Genomic DNA, 23,346 nt, shown 5'->3' with positions numbered 1-23,346 from the left:
AGGCCAGCAAGCTGAGATCAAGTTGCACTATCAATATAGCTCTGCCCCTGCCCCTCTTCTGGGAGGCAGCATTACCACACATCCATCACATTCTGAAAGCCCGAGCATGCATATGATGGGAAAATCATTTAATACTGCTTTTCATTTGGTTTCACGTTGAATGAAAGAAAAAAGTTGACTTGAAAAAAGTCAACAAGAGACATACTTTTGAGGGCCGTGATATGCAAACAGATGCTATTATTCTACAAAAGGTTCTGAATAAGAGGCACATTTATTCTTTCAAAACATGGAGACAGGCCTCATGATATGGCTTACCTTGCAGGTTGACTCTGGAGACAGGAGGCTGACTAGCAGCTGGGGACCTCCTGCAGAGACAGAGAGAAAAGAAGGCCTGAGCCTTTGCCAGAATACTCCCTCCCTGTGCCCCCATGATCACTGGGGGTTTTTCCAGGTCATAAGGAGCTATCAAGTGACATAATGCTGTCTCCGGAAGACAGGCTTCTGGAACACACGGGTAGATGACTGCAATTCTCTCATGTGCAAATGGCCTGGAATTCCCCTCTGCACAGCCTCCTGGATGCTCCAACACTCCAGGAAGGAAGTCCTTTACTCCAGGTCCCTAACCAGCCCTTCTGTTTTAGGTTTCCATGTTCCAGGAGGCCCTCAGAGGAGGGTAAGCTTGCTCAGGAAGGCCCCCAATGGAAAAGTAAAGCCCAGCTCCTTTGCACAGTGCTGTAGAAAGTTACAGCCAGGGGGGTCCTGAGAGATCCATCAGTCCAGGCCTCCCATTTGTGCACCTCTGGAAACTGAGACACAGAGAGGTGAAGTCACTTGCCAAAGGTCACACAGCCACTAGGACCAATAATCCAGGTTGCTTAACTTATGGAGTCTTTTTTTCATGGAGGAACTGGGTATTATCCTACATCATAACAAGCCTGTTGACATCAAGAGTCAAATGAAACAAGCAAACACATTCATGTTCCACAAATACTGGGGCTTCTTCTCCTTTTCTTTCTTGTTGTTCTTTATCTTTCTCCCCCCCTGATTTTGCTGCTGTCACCATCCTTCTCACACCTTGCAGAACTTCTGCCAGAAACTGATTCAGTCGTCCTGGGGGGACCTGCGAGTCTGCATTTCTAACTAGTACCCAGGTGGTGCTGATGGATGCTGCTGGTCTGGGGACCACATTTTCAGGACCACTGGTATGGAGGGCTCTCTGCTGCACTAAAGAGCAACACGATATTAGCAGCGAGCAAGAGAGTGGGACTCTAGGCTAGGAGGTCTCAAATACAGACAACATCCGACTCACTTGGGGAGCTATTAAAAATGATTCCCTTCCCCATTCCTCGAGAGTCTATTTCAGTATATCTGGGACAAGGCCTGGGAATCTGCAATTTTTTACTTTGTGAATTCTGACACACAGGCAAGTTTGGGAAGGAAGCCAAATTCTAAATGATAGAGGGTAGCCTGCAAAGGTGTCGGGAAGGAAGGGTCTCCCTACTTGTGTGGCCATATGGTTATTTTCCTAGGTGTTGAAGTGCTCCAAATCCATTTTTGGTCCCTTAGGGGTAATCTAGCTTCCAGGTAACATACCTCATAGCTGCAGGTCTGATGGGCAGGGTTCACATTTACCACTCATTTACTAGTTAGGTGATCCCGGGCAAGATACGTTGAAACCCTCTGTGGCATGAAATTTTTATGTGGGATCTGGGAAGGGAAATTGCCTTCAGTGACTGCTTTTCTCTGCTAGACACTGTGCTGGCTACTTCTCAGCTTCCGTTGGGAATATTATCATCTCCTTTGAAGAATGGGGAAAGTGAAGCTCAGAGAGGTTAAGAATCATGTTGAAGCACAGATGGTTTATAACCAGCGTGAGTGGGATTCAAAGCTAAGTCTTTCTGAATCCAAAGTACATGCTCTTTCCACTACCCCATCTGCTGATAATACCTGCACTAAGACTCAGGGCTGGTTTTCGGGAAAATTAAGAGATTAAATTCCAAACTCCTTAGCCTGGATTCAAAGTCCTTTGCTCTTTGGCCTCAACATACTTTCCCCAGCTTATCTCTCAGAATTCCTCGCCGCCTCACATTTCATCTCAAACCACTGACTGGCTGTTTGCTCTTATCCATCCTGTACTTCATGTTAGTAGCATTTTAAAATTGTAATTAAAATAGGTACTAATTAGTGTTTAATATAGAACTCCTTGGTTTAAATGCAAACTTTTTGCAAGCAGGGAACAATTTGCTCACTACTGGATTCCTGGAACCCAGGATGGTCTTTCATATGCCAAGCACTCAGTAAATACTTATTGAATGGAAGAATGAATGAATGAATGAATGAGGGAAAAACTAACTCATACTTTGCCCGGGCCAAACTCGATCACTTCTTTTTCCCTGAACATGTGTTTCCCTTTCCTGACATTGCTCAGGCCATTCCTCTGAGAGGGAAGCTCTCCCCACACAAGTCTACACATCTAAGTATCACTTACCCTTCTGTGATTTATAAAAAGAAATACATATTTGGTCTTGTCCCATTCCGGGCACAAAGCTCCTAAAACACTTCAATTTCCTAAGTAATGAGAATGATAAAACTGTCTTTTGTTATCTTAATGAGATAACGTTTGCAAAGCCCCTACACCATCTAAGGGTGGGGGCTGGTTGCCAGGGGACCCAATCTTGTGATTAGAGGGTTGGAGCTCTCAGCCCCACCCAGGACCTCTGGGGAGGGGAGAGGGACTGGAAATTCATTTAAATCACCAACGGCCAATGATTTAATCAATCACGTCTTTGTAGTGAAGCCTTTATAAAAAATCCAAAAGGACTGGGTGGGTAAACGTGAGGATTTGGGGATAATGGCATGCTCAGAGACCCTAGAAGCTCTGCACCCCTTCCTGCATACCTCACCCTATGCATCTCTTCTTGGCTGTTCCTGAGTTATACCTTTTATAGTAAACCGATAATCTAGGAAGTAAAATGTTTCTTTGAGTTCTGTGAGCACCTCTAGCAAATTAATTGAACCCAAGGAGGGATTCGTTGGAACCTCTCATCCATAGCTGGTCCGTCAGAAACATAGGTGACAACCTGGACTTGCGATTGGCGTCTGAGGGGGTGGGGGGCAGTCTTGTAGGACTGAGCCCTTAACCTGTGGGATCTGACACTATCTCCAGGTATATAGTGCCAGAATAGAGTTGAATTGTAGGACACTCAGGTAGTTTCATAGAATTGCTTGGATGTATGGGGAAAAAACCCCCGCATACTAGAACTGGTGTCAGAATCATACTTTCAAAGGTCAAATGTCATCCTCTTAGCTAAAAATGATGCCTGCTCTAATCTCCCATGGTGCTCTATTTGTACCTTTGGGGTTATTTCCTCATATTACAACTCACACGGGCACATATCATCCCCACCACTAATCTGTGGCTCCTTGGTGGCAGATCCAGTTCTGACCCCTTTTCACACATCCTCTGCAGGACCCGCCAACTTGCCCTGAGAATAGTAGGAACTCATAAATATTGGTGAACTGGTGATTGAATGAACCATTGATGTGAAAACTACTCGGGGAGTCAAATGCCGTGGGAATGTTTTACCCGGTTTCCTCCTCCTATGGAGTCTTGGTCCTACACACTACTGGCTGTTCCCGAGCGTGGCACGCACTCCTGTTGCTCAGCCCTTGCGTGTGTTTTGCTCAGCTGAATAAGTGGCAAACTCCTTCACGTGTTCTAGGACCCCACTCAGGCAGCACCTCCTCAGAGGAGCCTTCCCTCATGGGTAGTTCTTGTCTGTGCTTCTGGTGGTTTCCATGCTTGCCCCATCAGAGCACTGCTCACCTGTACTGTAATTCCCATCATCCCCTCTGACTCATCAACTTGACTTTGGGAAATTTAAGCAAAGATTAAATCTCATTCATCTTTGTAACCTTGGAATTGGCAAAATATTTGGTATGATATAGGTATTCATTATGTATTCATTGGATTAATAATATATTTTTAATAATTTTATTTTACCTATCTTCCTGAGTTCCAAAGAAGGCTTTTGTGAAAGGAGACATTGAACTAAGGGACCCTAAATGTTGGAAATCTCTGCTTTCTTAATATTGCATGGCTACTCATAGCACTCAATTCTCCCAATGACTTCTGGAAAATTACACAAATTACATAAATTCCTTTATCCCAGGAGTTAATTTTGAAAATATAGCTTTTATTTAGAGTTGTTAATACACATAAGCATCTGTGTGTGTGAGCTTTGGAAAGGCAAGAACCATATTTTTTGGTTTATCACTTATTTCAAGACTTGGTACAAAGAAGAGGCTCAATACGTTTTAAATGAATGAATGACTTCTGGAAGGTGCATTATTGCTTATAGGGCATGAGAGTGCCAATTAAAAAGCTGTGATGAATGCCAGAAAAAAATGGCATTGCTTGCCCAGTTTCCAATGGTCCCTAACTTATGGAAGAATCATAAGAAGTTATATGCCTGGGTTGCTGGAGACGGTGATATTAATAGGGAGGCTAATACAGCCACAGCAGGTAATACTTTCCAGCCCTGAATAGCACAGTGGAGAAAGAACTAGACTATGAATAAGAAGCCAGGAATCCTAATCCTGGCTTCGGCCCCTTCCAACTGCATAGCCCTGGGCAACTCAGTGAACCTTTCTGTTTCCTGCTCACTTGGGGAGAGCAGGAGGCAGTGAACATTACTGCTAATTTACAATGTGCCAGCTCCTGTGTGAGGTGTTTTACGTATATTTCCTCACTTACTCTGAGGAAATTTGGCTAGGTTCTTTCCAACTCCGAATGCTCGAGATTTTATTATTCTCAGCTAATTTAAATACCATGCCAAAGGACGTAAAGCAATGAAAGACACTTCAGATACACGCTGAAAAAAATTGATGCGGTTATTAATTATTTTTAAAGATGACATGCGTGTTGATTAAATTCTGCCTTGGAAGAATGTTAGTACAGAGATGTTACATGATGTCCTGATGGCCGCCGGTGATGTCTGTGGTGTTAGTGACACTGCTGAACAGTGGGGGCACCTCCTTGCTCCCTGCTCTAGTCCCTGGTAATCACACTCGCACCCACACTTGTGATTTCTCCATCAGTCTGTTTGAAGCCAGTAAACGCTTTAGGGATGATTATCTGAATTAACAACTCTAAATGAAAGCCATATTTTCAAAATTAACTCCTGGGACAAAGGAAATATAGGTTTCAATTTGAAGCCAAGAAACACAGGCCCAATCAAGCAGCCCTCAATGGAACATTCCATGGAAGTGCAGGGAAATCACCTCAGCAGGAACTTTGAGATTTTCACCCTTTGGGTGGTAAAGCCCAGGCAGACAATGGGCTGCTTTTATGCAGAGCAAAGAGCCAAAAGATAAAGGAAATCTTGACTTATGGGAAGCATAGTTCTATGTGGGAGATCCTTTTCATATAATAAACCACACTCTCCAGATGCCTCGTGAAAACCACTCCAAGGACATAATTATTGCTTAAATGTTACATTCAAGGCAAGGAGTGGCACTGTGGAGCTCAAGTCAAATATCCCAGAAAGCAACATCTGAGTCCCGTGAATCTTACAGTGTCGGTTGTTAAAATGAGTGACTACGTAGGGGGGAAAGCGCTTTCAGTATGGTGGATCCATCCCTGGAAGATATTCTTATGTTCAGTTTTCTTTATTTGTTCGAGGGTATTACTGTCTAGGAATAGAATGGAGTGCCGTAAATGGACCCTCAGTTTTCCAGTCTGCTCCCACCGGGCTGCTCCATTCGTGGCTGAAACTCATCACTCAGTTCTCAGCCTGAGCTAGACTGAGGCAATCTCAGCCTCCTTTGGTGAAGCTCTGGTGGTGGAGGTGCCCTGCCTTGAACTTCTGTTGGTTGGTGTTGGTTTCAAGTACTTGAAATCAATAAGAGGATCAACTCTGTACAAATATGGGTATGGATTTAAGAAAGATCATTAGATGCAACTTTCTTACTGCTGGAGATCTATTCTGTGTGGTGTGTAGTTTGGTTTGGACTAAAGATAATGCACAGGGTCATGATTTGGGGGGTGGTCCTCAGCTAGAGTTTGAGAATGGGCTCTGGATCAGCTCTGAATATGGCAGTTATGGTCTGAGGGTACTCATGGAAAGCATCTGGTGAAGGTGATACTCAAGATGAGTCACGAAAGACAAGCAGGATTTAGCCAGGCAGACACTGGCAGGTGGAGGGACACTTTAGGAAGAGAGAAGAGGAGGTCCACAATTAGGGTGGAGAATAGGACATACAGGGAACAACTAGACCATGATTAGACTGTGATCCCATGTGGCCAGAGACTTGTCTGCTGTTCACCACAGTATGCCCAGCACCTCCTATTAGAATGTAAGCCCTGAAAGGGCAGAGAACTTGTCTGATTTGGTCACTATTAAATCACCAGAGCCTGGTACAAAGTGGATACTCAATAAATATCTGTTAAAAGCATACATATATTCATAGATGGACAGCATGTACTAAATAAATACTTGTTGGGTGTTGGGTGAATTAATAAATGAATAAACAGGCAGTACCACTATAAAAGAGGCTTGGAGAGCAAGCATATTGTATGTATATTATATATAATGTATACTGCATCAAATAAAAACCCAATCAACTATTAATCAAACTAACTTGAGCTGGATCATGAGATGCCGAGGTGCCTTGGGCGCCAAGCACCCGCCTTTAAACTTGACCTTAATGATAAGAGTGAATCATTGAAATGCCTCAAGCTGGAGGCTAACATGGTCAAACAGCATGTGAGAAAGATGACGCTGGTGGCAGTTTGGGGAATAGTGTAGAGGAGGAGAGACCATTGATGGGAAGATTCCATTGGGGCATGCAGAGTTCTCCCCCAGGAGGCTCAGTGACAAGTTACAGTACAGTGAAAGGAAAAGCAAGCTCTCCATGCAGGTTTACTCCCACTTTTAACAACTCTACTCTGAAAATCTGGATTAAAGCAAATAGAGGGTTGATGAATAATTTCACAAAGACGAGAGAGAGGGTGTTCTGGAGTGAACACTGGCTGGAAAAATTAGAAGATTCAGGATTTGGCTCTGGTGTGTCTCTAACCTATGGGGTGGTTATTAGCAAGTCACTGGATTTCTGAGGGCCTGGGTTTCCCCTTCTGTAAAACAAAGATGTTGATCAATGGTCTCCAGTCCTTTCGTTCCAGGATCATTGATTCTATGACCTTCTGAGCCCTGTGATGACCTTTTAAAACATGCCAGATAGTGAACTGCATGGCCCTTAGATTAGATTCATAGATTGAAATGATTTCAGAGGAGAAAGTTACTGTAAATTCAGTCTTCATTTTACAGATGAGGAGACCAAGGCATGCAGTTAGTTGGGGGCAGAGGAGAAGATAATCTCACTCGTATTCATCAAACTGCATGAAACTGTTGATATATTATCAAAAAATAGAAAACTTGGACTTGAACTTTTCATAGTTTTAATTTTAAGTTTGAATCTGAATTCATTAATAGCTTATTCCAAAAGAATTATAATAGAATTTATTGATAGGTCATTACTGATAAATATTCATACTTTCCGAAGTAGTAAATATAAAAGTCAACAAAAAATCCTCATCTCATTCTTTCATCTGTTGAACTCCTCCTGTGTACTGTTAAGGGGACAAAGATTAATAAGACCCAGACTAATTTCTAACATCTTACCAGCTCTAAAATACTAGGGTGCTCCATCCTATTTTCAAATTTCATCGTGTATCCTAACTTAGCTTGGAGAGCAAATTTCCATGCAGTAGTTTTCTTTCTTTCTTTCTTTTTTAACACCATTCAATGTTTTTGCCTTTACAGAAGGGACTCGCCCCTCCACAAGGAGTCCATGCTTACTTGTTGGATGTTCCGTGAAGGTTTGTCAGGATAGTGAAGTTGTTTCTCACACTTCGCAAGCTGGCGAGGACCTAGAAGGAAATGTTTCAGATGGTTAGGAACAAAGGAGATAAAAGGGCAGGTTCAGAGGCCACTCTTAGAAACTCCACCCAGGGACAGAGGGACAGCGAGTCAGGGCCGGCATGACACCTACCTGGGCAAAAGGCGTTACGATCAAGTCATCGCCATGTCTGGTGGAAAGAGAGAAGAGAGACGTTTAAAAACGTTGTGAGATAGAAGCTGCAGCATTAAACTTGATCAGTGTTAGCAACACAAATATTATACAAGTCCTTCCACCTGGACATAAGGCAGGGCTGACAATTGGGCGTAAACGGGGATCTCAGGAACTTGAAAGAAAAAAAACCGACCAGGTTCATGGCTCCTGGATTTACAGTAACTACACATAACAGCACTGGCAAGTAAGCATACATCCTCAGGGTACATTCCCATTAAAGAGCAGACCCAGAGCACTGTAATTCAAAGCGACCTGTGGATTCGGGTTGCCAGAGCCAGGAAATTCAAAGGGAGGGCTGCTCACAGGCACACACACACAGTTGGAAAAAATGGCATAACAGTCTGGATAAAGGTTAACTTTGGATTTCCTGGCTTTTGTTGATTTGAACCACAGCCTTAATGCCATTTAAACACAAATTTCTGTCTGAGAATCCCATTACTTTTTGTTTTTAATGTAATTTTTTTCTTAAAGTACCAAGGAAAAGCTTTTAATGGGAGTGTACAGACTGAACCTACTATTACCATAGCAGTGTCGCTCATTTTGTCCCAAAGGTCTGATTAAGCTGTACCTAGTGTTATATGAATCTGTACTTAGGAATAGTCAAAAGTGTGTTTCCAGAAATGCACTCTCTCTCCAGCACAAGTTTTGGTAAATCTACTTAAGCCCAAAGCCCACATTCAGCAAGCTCTCCATTCAAGTCATCAGAAGACATCTTGGCCTGAGCTGCAGACACATAATCAGGCCAATTTGCTATCGGGGTGTGAATCATAACAGCAGCACAGAAGTGACTGACAATGAGCTTCCCTCACTGCCTGATCTATCTCTCTGTCCTCATGATTGCCACACAAATACGGCGCCTTAGTGGTTAACTACAGGAGTGCACCCAATCATTATGAAGCCCTTGCCCAGTACAGGCGTTACTTGAGGCCTGGGGATCCGGAGTTGACAACACATATGTCCATGTGGGCCTCTTCTCTAAGCACAGGCTTTTACTCCAGGGTCTTTATTTAACACCATATTTTCCTTTCTACCTTTGTCTTTACCTAGAAGTGCGTTTTCAACGCAATCTGGCAAACTTCCCGTGCATCCACTTCGTACAGTGACTGTAAAAGGAATACTGACAAGGGCAGGATTCTTTGTGTGATTACCGTATGTCAGGCCCCACACTAAGCACTTTATGTACATTATCTCATTTAATTCTTGTAAAAGGCTTGAGGCAGGAACTCTTACTGTCATTTTATAGATGATATCAAGACTCAGGGCAATTAAGCAACTGCTTAACTAGCACACAGCTAGTAACTGGAAAAACTGAGACCGTCTGATTCCAACAATTTGTGCTTTTAACCACTATGTTTCCTATCTGATGATGACCCTGCGTAGTTGGTCAGATCAAATTATACAGAATCCATGATCCCCTTCAAATTAAAACATAGTAAGGGAGACAGAAAAATATTCAAAACACTGCAATAGATACTTTAAACATAGAATGACATACACAAACAATGGATACTTCATGGGGTTCAAAGCAGAGGTGATAATTACAGATTAGAGGAAGTAGGAAAGGCCTGGGTGTGTCTGAGATGAAATTTGAAGGGCCAGCTTTAAAAGGCATGGATGGTACATGCAACCAACGAGAGAAATGGCAAGAACAAAGGCATCGAAATGAGAAAGTACTGAATATGCTCACCGAGCTGCTTGGTGGCTGTGAGGGTGTTGCTGAGCACATTAACGACAGACTTTTGTCGAAGATAAGACGAGAAGGTCCCCACACCCATACTACAGATAGTATGGACAATGGTTGTGAAGTTGGTGCTTAACTCAGTAGGAAGAAATGAGCCAGTGAAGGTTTTTAGTGAGGTAGGCAAACAGAAAGTGCTTAAGAAAGTAAAATGCTATGGACACCAAGGGATGGACTAGAGAGGGGACAGAGCAGGGAAGCAGAGTTAGGGGGGTATTGCAGTGATTCAGTGGAGAAGAAATAGACAAGGTAGAGGAAGAAGCAGGAAGAGACAATCTGAAGACATCCTAGACATCTTGCCAAGGACTCGGCATCTAATTGGATAAGGGGTCATAAAGCAATATTATTTTCCGTTTTAAAAATGGGTATCTGGGAAAATAGTGAAGTCATGAGGAGAAATAAGAAAGTGAGGAGGAACTGGGGGAGGAGATGAGTCACTTCGCACACGTTGAGTTTTAAGATACTTGTTGATATCCCGGTGGAGACATCAAGTGGGAAGACTGAAATATGGGAATTAGAGCTACAGATTTAGGAGTTACCTACAATATCGGGGATAGCTAAAGCAATGGCAGGGGGTGGGGGTGTATAGTGAGGGAGCCAGAGGAAGAACCTCAGGGGTCTTGCAGAGGAGCCAAAGGAGAGACAGAATACAGAGCTAAGAGTGGAGCAGTTTTGATAAATGCAGGTGGTGAAGTCTACCAAGAACTGCCTCTTCTCAGTGTGCTTTCTTGAATGATTGAAGGGAGGTAAACAAACATTAATAGGGCGTGATGTCAACATGACTTTATCATTATGGAACTTTCGAGGTTTAGGAGAGCAGAACATTGAGAAGCAAGAGATAGACTTGCAGATACCCAGCACCGGCTCTCTTAAAGAATTTGAGCTGCAAAAGCTAATGCTGTACGTCAGATAACAGCTGCTAGAGAAATGATCAGATAATTTATAGCAAGTACAGAAAAGAAACAAAACAAAAAACTCCTATTTGAGTATAGTCAGATTATTTATGGAACTCTTCTGAATTTTTTAAATCACAATTTTATGTATTAACAATTAAGAATAAATGGCGTGGAAATAACAAAACGTTGATGTTTCCCAAGCCACTAGAGAGCGCAATGCCTCCCGGAACTAGGCTGGATATTCAGAACCGTTGCACCAGCGACATCTAGTGACAAAACTTGCACATTACAATTTTATAGAATAGGATGAGAGCTCTGTGGGTCTTAGAATTGTGGGTCTACTCTAAACAATGAAATGGTTTTCTAGAAGCAAAAATGCTACTTCCTACTGCTACACTCTTGATTTTATTAATTTACCCTTTCTCTGTGTAATACCTACACATAGGATTTTACCTGTACTTTTCTTGAACACTAATTTTATTCTGTCCTATAGAGAGACACAGACTATTGTAGCTAAGAGCAGATTCTGGAGCCAGACAGAGGTGGTTTGTTTCTCAGGGGCACTATTACTAACTATGAGACATTAGACAACTTCTCTATGCCTCTATTTCTTCATCCGTAAAATGGGATGTTGTAAGAACTCAATGAGTTATTATATATGTACAACTCTTAACAGTGCTTGCCACATAAAAGCACTTTAGCTGTGTAGTTACAGCTATTCTTATTAGTAGTAGGTATCATTCTTATTATAAGTAAAGAATTGCTTGTCTATCTTGCCAGCTGGGGAGAACTTCTTTAGGACAATCATGTCTTCCTCCATTGCAATCAAGAGAACTAATATTTATATTGTACTTTACAGTTTACAAAGCACTTTCACATACATTATTTCATGTGATAAGGGAATGTTCTTGACCCTAGAGAATGGTGCGACCACCTATTGTGTTGGTTAAGCCTGAAATCTCTCTCTCTCTCACCCCACAGTCAACTGCCAACCCCTGTTGATTCTAACTTGCAAATATGGATTAATTGCACCCTGGATCTGTTCTAATGCATGTCCCCAACCTCTGCTATGTGGAGTACCAAAGCAGCCTCCCATTTGGCTGTTGGGCACTAGTCTTTAGGCTTGTCCACCATCCACACCATTCTTCATACTGTAATCACAGCTATCTTTCAAAAACATTCGTCTGATCATGTATTTTCCTGTTTAAAATCCTTTAGTGGCTCCCACTGCTTGTCTGCAGCATAAAGGCCAGCACCTCAGCACAGGCCCTTCGTGATGAGGTTCCTGCTCACTTCTGCAGCCTCCTCTCCCACCACTTCCTCATCCCCTCCTTCTCTGCCTCAGCCACACTGAGCTGTGGTTCCCCACGGTGCTCCTGACAACTAAGGGTTAGTTAGCACATGGCCCTTGCTGCTGCACACCCTTCTGCCCCACTAACTCTCTAGCTTACCTGTAACCCCCTCAAAGTGGGCTGCTCGCCCTGCCTGGCCAGACCTCTCCAAGTCCTGTGCACACCTTTCTATGACTGCCCTAATCCAAAGTATTAAAACTGCCTACCGACTTATTAATTTTTTGGCTCCCTTGAAGACACAGAAAATGTCTTATTTGTTAGCAAAGTGCTTAAGTTTAAGTAAATTTTTGTTAAAAGAAAGAATGAATATGATCCTCATAACAGCTAGAAAGGTCGGCAGAGCCGTGATTACAGTCATTACTTTTATTTTTCACCCCCATTAGAGTTTGCTTATGTACTGGATGTCCATGGGGTTTAACCATCTAGATTCCCTGGATTTAAGGCTTGGTTCCCCATCTACTGGGCAAGTTAGTTAACCTCTCTGTACTCCAATGTCCTCACCTTTAAGAAAAGCAAATTATAGTACCAACCACACTGGGGTTATGGGGACTAAATGAGTTAAAATATGTAAAGTACTTTAAATCGCACATAGCACATAGGAAATGCTCACTAAATGTGTGCTTTAATTTACAGATAATTTAGACACAATAAAAGGGATTCAATGTCTTAAAGCCATGGTCACAGTAAGCGTGATGGCTGTAAGGCTAATCGAGTCTTAGATACCACATTGTGTTTTTTTGGTAGTCCACCAATAAACAGGTCTTAAATTTAAGTGGGCTTTATTTCTGTTTTTCTTCTTGGTTCTTAGGTCTCATTTCCCTTGACTGCTCTCTCTAGGGATCACTTAGTCCTCACACAAATGGGGGCCTTAAAAATCTCCTTGTCCATATAAGGCTTTGCAAATGGGATGACCAAATGAAGGAAACATGGATCTTCCTTCCCTGTGGCTTTGCAGGTGGACAATCAAAACCTGGTCTTGTCCAGAGTGGTTCTTGCCACGGTTTTCAGCAATACAACTGTCTCCCCAGTTTCCAGTACTTTATGTTCCCATTGGGAAATTTGTACCTCACGTACGAAGGCATTACGTTAGAGATGACTACAACACAGGAACCAAACAGAAACCAACAGGTTATTGCCACATCTAGGAAAGCATCCGAAGTTTCCTTTTGGGACCCAATGGTGATCTTGTTTTCTTTACTAGAAAGCCTTATTTCAATCCTTTTCGTTGCTAAAAGTAAAGCCGTTTTTAATTTTCCACTCACATTTCTACTCAATATCTTTTCACTCACTCTTCCTATCTATATTTCCTCTTACTCTTCTGAAAGAGTTCAGATGAGAAATTTTAAATGTTAGTGTTGTCTCTAGTACGAGGATTCAATGCAGAGGAATTATGCAAAGTTTTCCACCTCTTATATACATTCACGATGCTCTGTGCTAGATGTGAGGGGCTCCTGAGCAGGGACATCATGCAGCCCCACCCAAGGGCCTTCACATCGAGACTCCAGGCCTGTTATCAACCCTCTCTTTCTTGGCTCTATGGGTAGAAAGCAGGAGATGCAGCGAGAGGCTCAGGGACTGCTGTTCCTCTATTTATTTCAATTCTCCCTAAAGAGCAACAGTTGGGTAAAATAGCCTTGGGAGCATAATTTCAGTTTAGATTAAGATGCCTTATGAAACTGGATTTCCCAACATGGTCCTGATAAAATGAAATACCAGAAGAATCTGGATATTATTCAAGCTCCATTTCTTGTTGTGTTGAGAAATATAAATTCTTAAACTGACAAATATAAAAAAGTCCTACTGTAATGTTGAAATATTTGCAAGACAAAGTTTTGTGCTATTTTTATTCACTCAAAGATTTTAATATATCTTGTTATCAGTTTCTTTGGTAGGGTGAGATGATGGTGCTGATTGTGTTTTCTTGGAAAGACTGTTTTTTTGTTTGGTTTTGTTTTTTATGAAAGTGTGCCCTTCCTATTTTTAATTTAAAAAATTATTATTTTTTTTAAAAAAAAAGTGAGAATGATAGTAGATAACTTACATATACGCTCTTTACTTGCTTAAATTTAAATTTGGCAACACTATGTAGGTTCTAAAGTTAGGGGGAAAATTTTACTGGTTTTTAAAGCTGAAAAGAGGGTAAATCCTGAGTATTGGGAACCTTGGCTACAGAGTCATTCAGAACTAGATCTGAGTTTCAACACTATAGACTGAGTTGGACTGTGATCTTTAAGGTCTCTTCAAGTTCAAAATGTCTATAACCTTTTGATTCCAAGTAAGGAATCACCAGAGTTTAATCTGAAATTTGGGTAGAACCCTCTGAGAAGCCTCTGAATGACCCTGAGACTCATGCTGTTGGCATGAGTTTGGGGACCTGTTAGCTGCCTTCCAAAGCTAGTCTTTGTGAAACACTCTGTGAAGGAAACTCTAATTACTCTCAGCTCATCACATTTCCTGAGCTCTGCCCCTAGGAAGTCTAGAAAGGTGTTCCTCTTGGTGAAAGAGAGAATTCTAAGTCTATCATCCAAAAGCCCCCCATCCAAACCTTGGTCAGAAACTTCCTTGGTTCTACATGATCTATACCCTCCAGACGCAGGTGCCTCTGCTCTGTACTCATCTGTTTCCCACCTGGTAGTAGAGACGCTACTTTGTACTTTGAAGAACACAGGCAAATAGAGTCCAAAAGTTTTGACCATGGTCAGTCTTAGCTACATTGTGGGATATAGCATGGCATAGAGTCATGGGAGAAGTGCAAGTTTCTCAATTTCTCAGAGTCAGGGATCTCATCATCTATAGAGTGGAGATAATAATGGTACCCACCTGATAGGCTTGTTGTGAAGATTAAAAGAGATAACGCATGTTAATGAACCTGGCCCCATGCAGTAGAGTTATGTGGGTGTTCCTCTTATCTTTCTTATTTAACTGTAACCTCCCTGAGAGCACGCAACCTTTTTGAGAATAATATCTGTTTTTAACTCATCTATGATTTTCCTACTGTTTTGTTAATCTTTTATCCCCAGAGTCTGGCACACTGTATGGTACGTAGAGAGACTCAGTAAATATTTGCCAAATAAGTGAATAAATGAATTTTAGCCTACCCAATGATTGAGATATTTTATGGCAGGGGTGCCTGTATTAAAATTTGTTGGTAGAAATGCCCTGGGGAATCTTTTCTCACAGGTAGTTTTAAAATGCCCCTGCCCCTTTCACAAGAGGGTGACCTTTTTTAGTTTTCTTTCCAACAGCAGAAGAGAGCCCAGTGGAATTTTCCGGGCTGGAGGCTCTAGGGAGCTACTGATATTTTTATAACATACGATGTTAAAAACAATTGTACGAGTGCCCAGAAACCTTTTAAGGCATGAATTCCAGCATGCAATTTTATTTGGTTTCAGAAATTTAATAAACAACACAGCCCAGTCATTGTTCTTTAAATAAAAATTAGAGATCTACAATTAATAGCAGCAAAACAGAAACATCAGCTGTGCTTAATAGGGCAGTGAGTGTCTCACCAAGGAGCCAGGCAACAAGTGGGCATTGTGTTAAGGTTCCAGGGAAGGGACACAGACATGTGGCTGGATGACAGCTTATTAAATGTCACCAAGCAAAGGCCACCGAGAGAGGATGCATGTCACCAACCACTGTTTTTCTTCTTTATTGTAGCCTCATGCAAACTGCACAGGCTGCGGAAAATTCAAGTGTGATTTGCAAAAAATATTAAGGTTCTCATCCCATAAACGATTCAGCAGTTCAGGAAATGAAGTGGAATGAAATTTTTTTAAAAAAAGTGTCAGTAACATATGTAAACTGAACACTCTGCCTGAGGTTTTTGATACCCCCGGAGACCCCAGCTCACGTTATATTCCCCATGTTACAGAGCATTAATGTCCTTAAGGTGGTCATCATTGTCACCTGGGTTCAGTGTTCACTTTTCTCTTCCCTCCTTCTCACAGGTTAAAGGGGAACAGGTGTCGCCGCTGCTGTGACAGAGTTAGAGATGAGGTAAGCCAGATAGAGCTGTACTTACTGCTCGCTCGGAAGTGACGAGTTTCTCGACATCGCCTTTGGTGACAAGTCATAGTCGCTGTCTGATCTGTAGAGAAAGGACTCTCTGCGCTGGCTGTGCCCGGGAAAGGTGGCGTGAAGCACCAGCCCAGAGGAAGAGCTGGCCTGGGGGTCCAGCGGGCTCCGACCTGGGGAAGGGCCATTTTCCACATCAAAGCTTAAAGAGAAAGCAGAAAACTCTGTTCACATGAGAACCACGGTGGAGGGCATTTGACAGACATACATGGAGAACAAATGCGTGCCAGGCACTTTATGTAAAACTTCACACTTTATGGAAAGTTTTAATCCTCCAAATAGCTCTGAGCTGCAGTCGCTATTATTCTCGTTTTGTATAAAGGAAACAGTCCCACAGAAGTTCAGTCATTAGCAAATAGTGGAGCCAGGATTTGAACCCCGGAGCGAAACCCCATGGCTTTTCAGCGGCACGAGCAATTTTGACAAATTCAGAATAAGAGCCAACCGTAAAATAATTTGATGATAATTAGCAACTCCAGAGACAGCATCTAACACGGCTCTAGGTGTCAGACGCTGAACTATCACTTGAATGAGTCTTCCTAGCTGGGAGACTTCTCCCTGCCATAAATAAACATCACAGTCTCGTTAAAGTTATAATATGCATATTTCTGGATGTTCCAGGAACAAAGCGCTATCCTGAAAACATTCACTGGCTGATTAGATGGGAGGCCCAGTCTGAGACTTCCTATTCGTATGCAAGTTTAACCACAGAAAATGACTTAATTATCTGATAAGGCCAATCACTCCTTGGGCTGCAGAGCTTTATCTCCGCAGGAGGATGCAGTCACTGGCTCCAGCAGAAGACCGCCGTTAAGATTTCTGGCTGGTCTCCCTCAGTCTGGGAAGGGACCCTCGAGCCCAGAACAAGCTCTGATCAACGACCACACAGGCCGGGGGAGCAGTAGAGATTTTGTCTCTCGGTTTCTCTCTCCCCATCCTGGTATTACCTGAGGCACTGTGTCCTTCCCACGCTCTCCATCAGCCCCTAACCATTTTCTCTGTGCACACAATCTCCCTTAGCCTCAAATCGACAGTAACCCTCTTGCCTAGGATTTCTCTAGACCACTCACTGCTCCCCAGCTAAAGCTTGGCAGAGAGGTGACAGAGAAAGTGTGGGGCTGGGGATGCTCTCTTCCAAGTTAGACCACAATAGTGGGCTTCCTTTATATTCATCCGGCTGCCATAGTCTATTTCTACATTCATGGTTCTTTTCTTTCATTAGTTCTTATAACCTGCGCCCTTGGGGCGGATTTTGTTTATGTTTATTAGTTTAGAAATTGCTTACTGATCTGTTTCTCCATTTCCCCTCATAACAACCCCTCATAGTATGATCCCATACTACATTTGAGGGAAATAAGGCTTAGAGCGCTTTTAAATACCTTGCTCAAAATCACAGGCTAGTAACTTGCAGAGTGAGAACTGAAGACCTGAGTCTTCCAACTCATTTTTCTACAATCTCAGACTTGAATCCGAGTCCAGGAGGGCTCGCTGGGTAACAATGCAATTTCTCTTCAGTCTCTGGATTCAAACAAAATTTGTGTTTGGTGTGTAGCGAGTAGGTCAGATTATGAACAACCTTGGCTGTTAGCTCAAGTGAAGACAGGGGAGGCAGCCAATTACCCCGAAGCTGTAGGTGTCGTTGAAACAGGGAAAGAACAAATGGCAGAATGCAGGGTAGTAATGCTGCCCCGGAGACCCTTCTGAGAAGCTGCTTTTAGTCAACCACAAACTCCAGGTGCCTGATAAGCAGTGGCAAGTGAGACTCTCTGGCTAGAAGGACAAGGAAGAGCCATAACAATCCCATGTGCGTTTGGGCTTTCACGGCACCGCAGATGGGTTTTCACCGCAGGCGAATGGTCTGGGAGGCCAGCAGGCAGGCGGGCAGTCCTCACACACACCAGCCTGCCGACCAGCCCGCCCCGGGCTAGAGCTATCTCCTAAGCCAGATACGTTGCAGCGAGTGAAAATATAATGAAAGCCGACTTGCAAACTCTCCTTGGGTGAGATCCATCCTAGCCGTTGAGCAAAATAAAGAGCTCCTTTGTGGATAAGGGCTCCTTCATGCCACCCAGGTCCTGTACAATCAGTGGGTCCTGGTGCTGGCTCTGAACTCTTCTTAAGGACAAAGAGGATACGTTCTCAAAAGGTGAAGATGGGACTACATAAAGCGTAAGAGTAGGCATGAGCTTTGAAATGCCATGTGCCTTCATGCTGTCACTCATTTGGTGGATATCGGTACAGCCTTTGCGGATATTAAAACATTGAAAAACTTTTGTAACAGTTGGCAGCCAGCCACTGCCCCAGGCCCTCCAGAATCTGCTGGACTTCCCGCTGATCCAGGAACTAATGGGTTGGTGTCTAGAACAGCAGGGGGTCTCTAGCTTCAGCACTGTGGCCTGTGTCCATTTAATCGGTCAGCGCCCATGTGGTACCAGTCTTTAAATATTATGAATATCACTGCTGTGTGTATCTGTGCTGAAACCTTAGAAGAGGTGCCAAGAGGGTGTGCCTACCATACTCTCAGAACTTTTTCCGTTGAGGGTTTCCACCAGGCTCGCTCTGCCCTCTGTTCTGCTAGAGGCACTCCTCGTGGGCAGAACGTAAGCGCACAAGGCATCACCCTCAAGTGGCTGTCACAGGCGTTCTGTCCCCAGTGTTAGTGTCCAGGCTGTTTGGTCCTGCCAGGTCAGAAGGGACTAGACACAGACACCCAAACTCTCCAGGCTGCTCTCCTTTGGGTTTTCTTCTTTCTTCTTTCTCCTGCCTAAACTCATAGAAAAGTCTGCTGGAATTCAGAAGAAGCCAAGGAAGAATTCTCTGGGGCAAAGAAGCAGTCTCAGTGAGACAAATGGCCTTTCATAGTCCCTGGGGCACTGTTTCAAAGCAGCCAACACAGATGTACAACTTAGGAACAAACATGAATCACCAACCAGACACCAGCCTCAGTCACAGCAAAATTAGCGGGCAGACATCACAATACGTCCCACAGATCCAGGGCAGAAGGAGGGGTGTGGGCAAGGGAAGACTGAGGACAGACTGAACAAGCAAAATGAATATACCACGCAAACTGAAACACAATTAGGGAGAAACGGAACCTGAAATTTCAGAAACAAACCCATAAACGGGGTCCTTATTTATTTAGGGTAATTTTTGCCTCTGTCTTAATCAGGACACACGTTTCACCTTTAGGTTTCTTTATATTTGGAAAAAATCATTGTAAAAGTAATATAAGGAAGTTACAGAAAACATAGACAATAGAGAAAAAAATTCCACATTTATTAGCAGTTCAGTATTTGTCCTTCTGAATATCTTTCCCTGCAAGTTTGGATCCTGATTTGCTCACAAGTATTTTTCATGTACTGCACCGTTTCCAGAATTATCGTTTTCCATGCCCATGGAACTTAGTGGTTCATCCAGTGTCTGTACCATACCTTCTTAAGCATTTTCCCTACTGTTGGCTATCATATTTATGATTTTAAATAACGTTGTAGCTGATATCTTGGAGGTTATAGCTGCTTCAATATTCGGATGAGGTCACTCAGGAATTTCAGGAAGACTAAGAGAGGACGTCACTCACGAGTTTCTGAGTATTGGACTGCACCTGCCCGGGAGGCCTTGCCTGTAACCAGCACACAGACTGAGACAGTATTGAAAGTGGCCTTTCTTTCTAGGCTCAGAGACAGCCCCCCGGCCAGGTCCTGCTCTCTGCGGTCCAGGATTCTGTACGCCGCCCTCCCACCTGATTCCACTGGCTTCTCCCTGCCTTGGCTGATTGCCCTGGGCTGAATCAAGTGCTTGTTGTCCGAGACCTAATATTTTCACAACTTTCTCCTGCTTTGAGTTCTCGGCTCCTCAAGGCAGTGGTGGTAGTGGAGGACATTGTGTGTGAGAAGAGGTGCTCCCTGAAACTGGAATGCCCTTCCCACCCCTGTCTCCAATAAATCACTATCTTCAAAATTCAGCCCACGTCACCTCCTCCAGGACGTTTTCTTGGATTGCAGCCCCAGTTCGATTTAGATACCTGCTCCTCCCCTGTGCTCTCCTAGACTCCTTTACTGTAGTACTTTGTCACAGTAATTGCACCTTTCTATTTAATTTTCCATTTATTTTGTTGCTCCCCAGTGGATTCTATCTCCAAGAGAGAAGGGACCCAGTATTACTCACTTTTGTATCCCAGGCGTCTGGATCAGAGCCTTGTAAATAGTTGGTCTTCAAAAAATGTCGGCTGAACCAATGAAAACACTGCAATTTACTGTGAAATGTTTTCCTATCCCTTCCCTCTCCCTGCCTCCTACCCTCATCTCAGTTCCCACTGGCACGGGTTTCTGCTGCTTCCTTCAAATAAGTCTATAGAGATGTGCCATTCACTTATGTGATAAGACCTGTGAAGCAATGATCTAAAAATAAAAATAAAATAAAATAAAAAGCACAGCCATGTTCTTCCTGAAAAAAACAAACTTGTCTAGAAAAATCCCTGGCTTCGATGTTTGAGATGCTGACATCTCTACACAAACTCCCAGGATGGGAAAAGCCCTCCAACGCCAGCTTCTGTGTGCCATCTTCTCATCTCTTTCTTTTTAATCAAAGCCGGAACATTCTCTGCCCCACGCTTTCTCTCCCGGCGGTTTCCATTCCCCAGGAACCACACACAGCCGGCCCGAACTGGTGCCAAGAGGGAGCCAGCAGAGGGCAGAAGACAGCCACAGCTTCCTCAGCTGCACCGCCCAGCTCTGATTGGAGCAGATGGGGCTGCTCGGCAGTCTTGGAGGGAGAAATATGACTGCAGCCTTATTCATAAGCCTGGGAGGAAAAATCAGGGATAAAGAACAGAACCACAAGGTGTACATGAAACCTTTCATTAAACTAAACGAAGCTCTACTTTCAAGAACTTAGGCTAAGCCAGGTGGTTGCAGAATTGCCTGCAATTGTTCCCAGGGTAGCTGTTTCCTGATCCCCAATCACCTGCGTACACCCCAATTTCTGTAACAAAGACTCAAATACAACATCCTGGGAATCAGAGGAGACTTTTCTTTTTCAGCTCAGTCCTTCTCTAGGTAGGTCTCTGGCTTATTCTAACAGCTCACTGGAAAGAATGCAAGCTCTTCAAGAGAGGTTTAAACTCACTCACAGGGCAGCAGAGCGCTCACCACTATTTGGAGAGAGTGCTCTGCTGTCTCAATTTTGCTTTTCTTTCTCATAAATTTACTCATTGAGTATCTTCTACGTCATTGACTTCTCACAACTCTGGCAGGCTAATTCTCTTCCCCCCATTTCAAAGAGGAGAAAACGGAGGCTCCAAAATGGGAAACTTCATTTGAAAAATCCTAAAGTGTGACCTCTTTTAATTATGCCCTGCAGTCTGTGCTGAGGGACCTCTCCTCCATGTCCCCACAGACCTTCTTGATCCCGGAACCTACCACGCTGGACTGTATTCCTTTGTTTACCTATCTCTTTCACTCCACTAGCCTGCAACCATGAAGCAGAGACCAAGCCTTACTCATTTTGTATTCCCAGGGCCTAGAACTGAGTCTCATGCCAGAACATATACAACAAATATTGGTTGAAGGAATGCGAGGATCTCACAGTTTATATCTCTCATCTGACAAAAAGCCACTTCTATTTGGATTAAAACCTCTGGCATGTGAAGACCTCCAAGGAGCTCCCACATGGAGTCAATAGGTTCCTCTTTCCCCATCCTTACTCCCCCGGACCCCACTCCCCTGCAGTATCCGGAACTCCATCCCAGGAATTTTGGCTTTTGGGAACTTTTGTGTCTATAATAAGGTGTCTGTTTGTGTATAGAGTGTGTGTGTGGGGAGGGGCAGGTGGTGTATTCATGAAAACAATGCTGTGTGTTTTTAAAGTTCTGTTAGAAAATATTTCCCTCAATTGTACTCAGAAACTAATGTCTTCAAATGCTTGCTTATCATTTTGATAAAAATAAATAACTATTTACATATACACTTATATTGGCCATCACCTCAATGTGCCTTCTGGTCTCTATAGATGGGGACGCTGCACAGGGGCGTGCATTTTACCCACAATGACAGTGGCCCACCTTTATATAATCAATGGTTACAGGCTGCAGTCAGTCCTAATTTCTAATGAAGGACTGAACGGTGCAAAATCACAGCCAGCATGATGTAGAGCCCATTTCCTAGCTGAAGGCAAGCAGACCGCCCCGGCCACGGTTACAGCAGAATATCGCAGCTCTGCCCTAGGAATCCAGTTCCAAAGCCTATGACCTCCCTCCCACAGAGTAGGAAGGAGAACTATGATGTTCTGCTCATCTGAATTCTAGAAGCAACTTCCCACTGCTTTCTCTTCTTCCTAGGGGCTTTGACAATTGCATTCACGGCAATAATCCAAAACTGCTTTCCCCACAGAGAGGTTTAACCAGAGGCAGCAGAGTAATGCTGAAGAGCTCTGGGATCTGGAGATCTGGCTTCCAGTTCCTGCTCTGCAGGAAATAACTGAAACAAAACAGGGACACCCTCTATCCTGCTCCCCACACCTTTGTCTTTTCCCACTGAAATGAGGAAATGAATGAGAAGAAGATCTCTGAGGTGCCTCTGAGATTAGACATCTTACACAGACTTTGGAGATGGAAGAAAGAGTGCTTCTCAAGTGTGGTTTAATGTGGTGTTATACTGTTAATGATAATTCATTCACTCAACAAATATTTATTAAGCACACGCTATGAAACAATGCCCTATTCTAGGCCTGAGAATACAGCCATGTACAGACAGAGTTCTTGTAGGGAGGGATGGACAATAAATAAACCAAATAAGGTAATTTCAAAGAGTGACAAATGCTATGGAGAAAGTAAAGCATAATAGGATGGTAGAGACAGGTACAGAGAAGGGTGCTGCTTTAGTTTGGAGGGTCAGCAGGTCCACTCCATGCAGCTGTGCAGATTTTCTATTGCTTTACAGGGGAGCACACCACCCATCTTCCTCACATAGTGTCATTTGAGTTGAGATCTGATAGAGGTAGAGTGAAGTTTGTTCTTGGGTTCTTTTCCATTCTCCATTTCTGTACCCTTTTAAACCAAAGAATTGTGTCAAATGATATTTGGATTTGAAGGTGGGGTCATTTATTAAGCTGGTGATTTAATTTTTCTCATCTCTGTGCCCTTTCTGAGCTGAGC

The 23,346-nt window shown here is 43.3% G+C and overlaps 1 protein-coding gene across 1 annotated transcript in view; it reads right to left on the bottom strand.

Moving 5' to 3' along the window:
- Window positions 1-23,346, bottom strand: part of PDE4B (phosphodiesterase 4B) — a 329,084-nt gene that overhangs the window by 101,958 nt on the left and 203,780 nt on the right. The window contains exons 2-5 of the mRNA XM_058538245.1: window positions 16,144-16,338; window positions 8,053-8,089; window positions 7,860-7,930; window positions 316-365 (exon numbers count right to left, since the gene is read on the bottom strand). Of these exons, the coding sequence (XP_058394228.1) occupies window positions 316-365; window positions 7,860-7,930; window positions 8,053-8,089; window positions 16,144-16,338 (353 nt within the window). The remainder of the gene's footprint in view (window positions 1-315; window positions 366-7,859; window positions 7,931-8,052; window positions 8,090-16,143; window positions 16,339-23,346) is intronic.

Source organism: Diceros bicornis, chromosome 4 (assembly GCF_020826845.1).
Source record: "Diceros bicornis minor isolate mBicDic1 chromosome 4, mDicBic1.mat.cur, whole genome shotgun sequence".
Classification (NCBI taxonomy): domain Eukaryota; kingdom Metazoa; phylum Chordata; class Mammalia; order Perissodactyla; family Rhinocerotidae; genus Diceros; species Diceros bicornis.
The sequence above is the reverse complement of the archived record's forward strand: the minus strand, read 5'-3'. Positions and strand labels throughout refer to the sequence as shown.